Source organism: Meleagris gallopavo, chromosome 20 (genome assembly GCF_000146605.3).
Source record: "Meleagris gallopavo isolate NT-WF06-2002-E0010 breed Aviagen turkey brand Nicholas breeding stock chromosome 20, Turkey_5.1, whole genome shotgun sequence".
Classification (NCBI taxonomy): Eukaryota; Metazoa; Chordata; class Aves; order Galliformes; family Phasianidae; genus Meleagris; species Meleagris gallopavo.
The window spans coordinates 4,832,852-4,839,983 of record NC_015030.2 but is presented as its reverse complement, the minus strand read 5'-3'; the positions used below and the strand labels follow the sequence as shown (position 1 = coordinate 4,839,983).

The window sequence follows — 7,132 nt, the reverse complement described above, 5'->3', positions numbered from 1 at the left end:
GCCCGCCGCTCACCACCCCCATCCCTCAGGCGGCGATCACGGTCCCGGGGATGGCGTCCCCGCGCCGCAGAAGGTGCTGTTCCCCGCCGAGCGGCTCTCCTTGAAGTGGGAGCGCGTGCAGCGGGTGGGCGCCGGGCTGCACAACCTGGGCAATACCTGCTTCCTCAACGCCACGCTGCAGTGCCTCACCTACACGCCGCCGCTCGCCTGCTACCTGCTGTCCAAGGAGCACAGCCGTGCCTGTGAGTGGGATGGGGGACAGTGCTGTAGGGCTGGGTGGGTGTGGGGGGGCTGCCCTGGGCTGGGTTGGCCCCCGATGAGTGACTGCCATGTGTGGGGCAGAACCCGGCTGCCTGAGGTGGCTGCTGGTGGCACAGGAGAGCGGAGCCCCATTCATAGGGATCAAACAGCCCTGCCCTATATACAGACCTGCTGGCTTGTCTGGGAGGTGTCGGTGCCCTGTGTGCCACCCTTACAGATGGGTGTTTTCATCTGCAGTGTTATCTGTGACCTAGGCACTGCCAGCTGGTGTGTCACATGCTTGTCCTTGTCCCCTGGGCTGCACCATGTTATAGCATGGCACTCATGGGGAGGGCTGTGCTGAGTGGGAGCAGGGATTCCCACACACCGTCTCCATCTCTGCTGCGTTTGTCCCTAGCGTCCTTTCCTCTCTCCTTCTGCAGGTCACCAGGGAGGCTTCTGCATGATGTGCGTTATGCAGAACCACATGATCCAGGCTTTTGCCAACAGCGGCAACGCCATCAAGCCGGTGTCCTTCATCCGAGACCTCAAGAGTAAGGATGGGTCCTTCCACGCTGTGCTCCCCCGCTGTGACTCATGAGGCTGGGACAGGTCCTGGCAGCGAGTGGCTCAGAACTGATTCATGGAAGCTGAGCTACCACAGGACCACATGGGGCTGCCCCACAGCTTGGCTCTGGGGCGGGGATAGAGGCTCTGTATCCCTCTTTTCCTTGCAGAGATTGCCCGGCATTTCCGCTTTGGCAGCCAGGAGGATGCGCACGAGTTCCTGCGTTACACCATCGATGCCATGCAGAAGGCCTGCCTGAGCGGCTGCACCAGGTACACGCAGCTCTGAGTATTGGGGCACTAAGGCCATCTCTGCTCCGTGATACAGCCCTGGGCTGTGCCCTGTGTGTGACCACAGTGCTGCTGTGGGGCTGGGACCGAGGGCACCAGCATTGCCTCCACCTTCAGTGCAAGGCTCCGAGCTGCAGCTGGAAGCAGCCGTGCTCGGAGAGCATTGGGTGCACACAGCCTGGTGCCCCACCGAGCTCAGACACCGGCAGCCACAGAGCAGCAGAATCGCTGCATCTTCCCTGTCCTCCCCATGGTCTGCTGAGCAGGGCTGTAGTGTAGGGGACACAGGAGTGGCCCTCAGGGGTGGCTCTTGCATCGTGATGCAGAGAAGCAGTGTAACATGTGGCGTTTCTCTTCCAGGCTGGATCGCCAGACCCAGGCCACCACGCTGGTTCACCAGATCTTTGGCGGCTACCTGCGGTCCCGTGGTGAGTGCTGCTGCTGGGCTGTGACCTCAGGACTGTGGGCTGCTGTTAACCCAAGAGCCCTGTGCTAAAAATCTTTTGGGAAGGTGGCCAAGCGTGTGTAAATCACCCAAAGCTGCACTTTCCCACTCCTGCCATGCCTGTGGGTATTGGCTCCCGTTGTGGCAATACAAAAAGCTGTTGGCTGCAGGTCCTTGGCTCTTTGTCACTCAGTGAAGGAACCAGTGCTTGCAGCTGTTAAGCAACAATTGCTAAGCCAGCAGCCTTCCTCCCTGCCAAGCTGCAGGCGCCCAGCAGAAATGCTGGTGTTGGCATCCCAGAGCCCAGACCCAGAGGGGGGCAGTGCTGGGGCAGGTGCAGATGTGGCAGAGTGCCTCACTGCTCTTTCTTTTGCAGTGAAGTGCTCAGTATGTAAGAGCGTCTCGGACACCTACGACCCCTACCTGGATGTGTCCTTGGAGATCAGGGTATGTCAGTGGGCGTTGTGCTGTGGTGTAGCACGGACAGATCATGCATGCCCTGAGCTCTGCCCTGTCCTTGCAGCAAGCTGCAAACATCGTGCGGGCACTGGAGCTGTTTGTGAAATCAGATGTGCTGAGTGGGGAGAATGCCTACATGTGTGCCAGGTGAGTGGGGTCCCATGGTGTGGGGTAGTGGAAAACAAGTGCGGTGCAGAGGCAGCCCCAGCTGAGCTGTGGGACATGTGGCTGTGATAGAGCCAACCCCACTCCAGCTGCCTGTCTGGGAGGGAAGGCAGCAGCAGATGTGGCCATGCCCTGATGCCTGCTGTCAGAGCGATCGATTCCATGAGGTGTGTCTCAGCTGAGGGCAATCACCTGGGTGTGGAGCAGCTTGGATAGCTGGAGCTCTTCTGTGCAGGTGCAAGAAGAAGGTGCCAGCCAGCAAACGCTTCACTATCCATCGAGCCTCCAATGTTCTCACACTCTCACTGAAGCGTTTTGCTAACTTCAGCGGAGGCAAAATCACAAAGGTGAGAGTTGGGCAGTGCAGGGCTGAGGCTGTGCCCTGGCTCACTGGGTCCTGTCGCAGCACAAGGTCTGCTACAGCCCAGTAGTGTTCCCTGGGTCATGCTGCAGGGCCAGGGCTGTGCTGCGGAGTTTGCTTCCTCCCAGCACCTTCCTCACTGCAGCCTCAGCCAGGGGAGAGCTGGGTGCTCTCTATGGAGAGGGATCATAGAATGGTTGGAGCCGCTCTTGCTGTAGCGAGAAAGACTGCTGAGACATCCTCTCTGCACAGGACGTGGGATACCCTGAGTTCCTGAACATCCGCCCCTACATGTCCCAGAACACTGGCGATCCAGTCATGTATGGGCTCTATGCAGTGCTGGTGCACTCGGGGTACAGCTGCCATGCAGGACACTACTACTGCTATGTGAAGGTGAGCCCTGGTGGCACCTGTGGGATACTGCAGTGTGTGGGAAGGCTGCTCAGCGGGTGCACGTCAAGGAGTTAGGAGCACGATGCTGTGTTGCAGGGGGTGCTGGTGCTGCTCTGGGCAGGGCCTGACCCCAAGCTCTGCTCCTAGGCCAGCAATGGGCAGTGGTACCAGATGAATGACTCCCTTGTGCACTGCAGCAACATCAAGGTGGTCCTCAATCAGCAGGCCTACGTGCTATTTTACCTGAGGTGAGGTACCTTGTGCCCCCTGCCCTTCAGCAGCTCCTGTGCATTTTGAGGCCGGCACATCAGTCTGGGTGTTTGGCACAATGGCACGGATGCCACAGGGTTCACATTCTCCAGCCCTCCTGGCTGACGTGCACTCTGCTTCCCCCAGGATCCCTGGCCCCAGGAAGGGCTCAGAGGGGCCCATTGCCAAAGCCAGCCCCAGCCACTCACCTGTTGTTTCTGATCAGACCAAGAGAACCGCAACCAACGGGCCCCTGCCGTCACCGCTTCTGGGCCGGGTGAGGCTGAGGGGGGTCGTGGGGGCAGTGGGCAGCACTCCGTGGGAGGGGTCTGGCTGTGCCTATGGCCCCCACAGCAGCCTGGGGAGTGCGGGCAGTGTGGTTCCATCCCCAGGGCCTCCCTTTGCTGACCGTCATTATTTCTCCTTGCCTAGAGCCCCGAGGTGCTGCCGGGCAGAAAGCTGTCAGGGCCAGAGGAGATTGGGGTGCCGGTGGCCCGCAGCTCGCTGGGTGCAGGGCCAAAGCTGTCCAATGGCTCTGCACCACCAAAGCCACCCACTGGGTCCCCGTCACCCAAACTGCCCCTCAGAGCCACCCAGGTGACACCGAGTGATGACACAGCCCGAAGGCCCAAGAAAACGCCGTCCCTACAGCAGCCTCCGGCACCAAAAGCATCTCCGGGCCCATGCGGCTCCAGCACCGCAGATCCACCCCAGCAGAGCCCCGGGGACAGCATGCAGTCCCCCACCTCGCCCAGCCCCGGCACCCCACAGCGCAGCTCCTGCAGCAGCGCAGCCCCCAGCCCCGCACACACCGCAGCGGGGGATGCAGCCAAAGCGACCCCAAAGGCCAAGAGCGGGGCAGGCAGCCTCGACCCCTCTCAGGACACAGACTGTGGCGCAGATCTCCCCGAGGGCTCCAGGCTGACGAAGCTGAAATCCGCTGCGCTGGAGCCGGGCAGCACCACATCACCACCCCCAGCCAAGAAGCTGGCACTGTCTGCCAAGAAGGTGAGCCCACACTGCTGCTCCGTGTCAGTGGGTGCATCTGGGGAGGGGCAGGGGTGGTGCTCACAGAGCTGGGCTCGGAGAACCCCCAGGCTGGATGAGCTGTGGGGCCAGGCCCGGCTACTTGGGGTGGGTTTTGCATCCCCATGGTGGGTGCGTTGGGGGGAACCGGCGGCGGTGCTGCTGCAGCTGGAGAGCTGCGGGCTGCTCCTGCCAGCAGCTGTGTGCTGTGCTTTCCATGCTTTAAATTTCCTTCCTTCCTTTTTTCCTTTGTGCTTCTAACTGAGAACACTTCTGATTCTTCTTCTACCCCCCACTTCCCTTTCCCCCTCTGTGTCTGTTCCCCCTCCCCTTTCTCTGGGCTCCCCTTTTTATTTTCCTCCTCTCGGCTCACGGAACCCTTTCTGTTAGACCACCAAGTTTTTATTTATGTCGATAACTGCAGGGCAGCACCCCACGGAGGGCGAGCGGAAGTGACGGCCGTGTGCAGCCTGCTGGCCTTGCCTTCGCCACGGCCACTGCCCAGCCCTGGCCCTGCAGCAGGCCCAGGTAAGCGGGACAGGGATCCCCAGCCTCCTGCAGCTGGTGCTTGCAGCACCTGGAGCTGGTACTTGCCAGGCAGTCTGGTATTGCTGAGACACTGCAGAACTCAACCCAGGTTCTGCAGCCGTTGCTCTGACTGTTGGCACTGTGCAGGCTCTGGCTATGCATTAGCATCTCCTGGCAGCAGGAGACTCCAGACAGGTCTGGCTCTTGGTACAGGTCTCCGCTGTGCCTGTGCTGTAGCAGCACCCATGGGCACTGTGTGCAGCTCTTGGAGCAGGGACTGGTTGTGCTTTCTTGGCTTGTGTCTGGGATGGAGCCAGGTGCAGGCTGAGCTCCTGCACCCCGGATGGGGAGGAAAAGGGGAGGTTCCTGCTGTCGGTCTGGCTTTTGGCTTGTTTCAGCCTCTGTTCCTGTCCTGCAGGCTGCCCTCCGCTCTCCCCCTGCCCAGCCCTGACACACCAGCCTTCAGCTTCACTCCCAGTGCAGCCCCCCAGCTCCCAGCCTCCCCCCTGACCAATGGGGCCCACCCCTCTCAGCACCATCCCACCCTCAGCGGGGAGCATGGACCCAGCCCTATGTCCACCAAAAAGAAGCAGAGAAAGCAGCAGCAGTCCAAAGCGGGAGGCAGCTCGCATGTTATGGCTGTGAATGGCTGTAATGAAGGCTGCAGCCCCCCGAGGAAGAGGAGGAACATCGCTCCAGAGGGCTCTATCCCAGGGAAGGAGGCGGCTGGCACAGGCAGGGAAGAGCAGGGCCCCAGTGGTTCTCCCAGCATGGAGCCCATCTCCCCCCTCAAGAAGAAGAAGAGGAAGAGAAGGCTGCAGGAGACCGAGGAGCGCTCCTCTGGGGCACAACCCTTGGGCAGGTGAGGCTCCAGGGGTGCTGGGGGGAGCCAACCCACTGAGCCTATTGCCCAGTCTTAATGCCTGCTGCCTTCCCTAGCTCCAGGAGGGCTGACACAGAGCCCTTGTGGACAAAGCAGCAGCAGAGTCCTGAGCCCAGTGAGGGAGAGAGTGAGCATCGGAAGTGCAAGCAGAGGGAAAGTCTGGGCAACGTGACCTCAGAGCAGCCAGCTGCCATCTGTGCCCCAGGTACGGTGCCATGCTGCCTGCTGTGCCTGGTAAGGGCTCTTCCTCTCCATGTTTATGGCTTGATCTTCTATCGGGAAGGATTTCTCCCAGGTTCTCTCTGCTCAGTGTGTGTCCAAACATCTGTGTCTTCCATCTGGGCTTTGGGCTTCAGACCTTCTTAATCCCAACAGTCCCTTGGGGTGAAATCTGCCTTGGAGGTGGGGGTGATGTGGGACATCCCTCCTGCCTCTCCTCACCTGCTTTCCCCATAGCAGCAGCAGCGTGTACATGGGACAGCCTGGCCAGACATGGATGCAAACACGGTGCGGCTGCCCCAAGCACTGGGGTTGGCACACAGCCCCACAGCCCGGAGCGCAGCGTAGTGGAGGAGCTGCTCAGAAATTCCTTGGACAAAGCTTATGGCAAGCAAGGTACAGCCCTGCGTACCGACTGGGGGGGTGTGCAGCCACGTGTCCCAGCCCTGCAGGGCCTCCTTGTGCAGTGCTGACATTGGCACTTCACAGTCTTGACCTGGGAGGGTGAGGTGTCAGCTGTCAGCCGCGATGCCATGCGAGATGCAGCGTGGGCCCGGAGTGAGACCGTCATTGATGAGTGGGACAAGGAGTTCGACCGAGGGAAGGTGGGTGCTGAGCTGCATCCTGAGGAGTGCAGGGTGGGGGCTGTGCCTTGACCTGAGTGCATTCCTTCTGCCTCTGCGCAGGTGAAAAAGGTTAAAAGCTGAAGCGTGAGCGGAGGAGACACTTCAATCCTTTCCAGCAGCTGCAGAGCAAGCGCAACTTCTGGTCGGTGACGCATCCTGCCAAGGTGGCCAGCTTGAGCTACCGGCTGTGAGGTGAGTGAGCCTGGGGGCAGCGGGGGCAGCTGGTCCTTTGGGTGCTAACGCCATGCCTTGCCCCTCAGGTGGAATCTGCACCCCACAGCACTGGGGCTGGAGAAGGAGCCGTGCTTCCTCGGAGCTGCTGCTGCACCCTCGCTGAGGTGCCTGATGTGGGGGGAGGCTGCAGGATCCTGGCCAAGGATGCAGCCCTGTGGAGATGCATTCACATTCCCTGGGTTCCCCTAGGAGCAGGGATGTGGCTCTTCCCTCTGCCCTGCAGGGGACAAAATGCTGCCGGGCCCTGTGCTGCTGCCTCTGCCCCCACCGGAGGTGTGGGCTGCTCTCTATCCCAAGTCACTGCTGGAGCTCCCAGGGACCAGCAGAGCCTAGGCAGGGCTGTGGTCCCTTGCCTTCCAGTGCTGCTGTATCAGCCAGCCTGGGGGGCTGTCCCCCATCTTCCCCCCCGCAACCCCATCACCTCCGTCCTGCCTGGGGCTGGAGGT

The 7,132-nt window shown here is 61.0% G+C and overlaps 1 protein-coding gene across 1 annotated transcript in view; it reads left to right on the top strand.

The window, feature by feature from the left end:
• The window catches only part of USP36 (ubiquitin specific peptidase 36), a 9,126-nt gene extending 2,001 nt beyond the window's left edge, over positions 1 to 7,125 (top strand). Inside the window, exons 2-19 of the mRNA XM_019621608.1 lie at positions 9 to 242; positions 684 to 794; positions 978 to 1,080; positions 1,459 to 1,526; positions 1,920 to 1,990; positions 2,067 to 2,149; positions 2,403 to 2,514; positions 2,781 to 2,921; positions 3,069 to 3,169; positions 3,318 to 3,447; positions 3,603 to 4,178; positions 4,621 to 4,724; positions 5,143 to 5,586; positions 5,664 to 5,812; positions 6,064 to 6,222; positions 6,316 to 6,431; positions 6,513 to 6,644; positions 6,713 to 7,125. Coding sequence (XP_019477153.1) covers positions 9 to 242; positions 684 to 794; positions 978 to 1,080; positions 1,459 to 1,526; positions 1,920 to 1,990; positions 2,067 to 2,149; positions 2,403 to 2,514; positions 2,781 to 2,921; positions 3,069 to 3,169; positions 3,318 to 3,447; positions 3,603 to 4,178; positions 4,621 to 4,724; positions 5,143 to 5,586; positions 5,664 to 5,812; positions 6,064 to 6,222; positions 6,316 to 6,431; positions 6,513 to 6,533 — 2,723 coding nt within the window. The 3' untranslated portion in view covers positions 6,534 to 6,644; positions 6,713 to 7,125. The remainder of the gene's footprint in view (positions 1 to 8; positions 243 to 683; positions 795 to 977; positions 1,081 to 1,458; positions 1,527 to 1,919; positions 1,991 to 2,066; positions 2,150 to 2,402; positions 2,515 to 2,780; positions 2,922 to 3,068; positions 3,170 to 3,317; positions 3,448 to 3,602; positions 4,179 to 4,620; positions 4,725 to 5,142; positions 5,587 to 5,663; positions 5,813 to 6,063; positions 6,223 to 6,315; positions 6,432 to 6,512; positions 6,645 to 6,712) is intronic.
• The last annotated feature ends 7 nt before the right edge of the window (positions 7,126 to 7,132 follow it).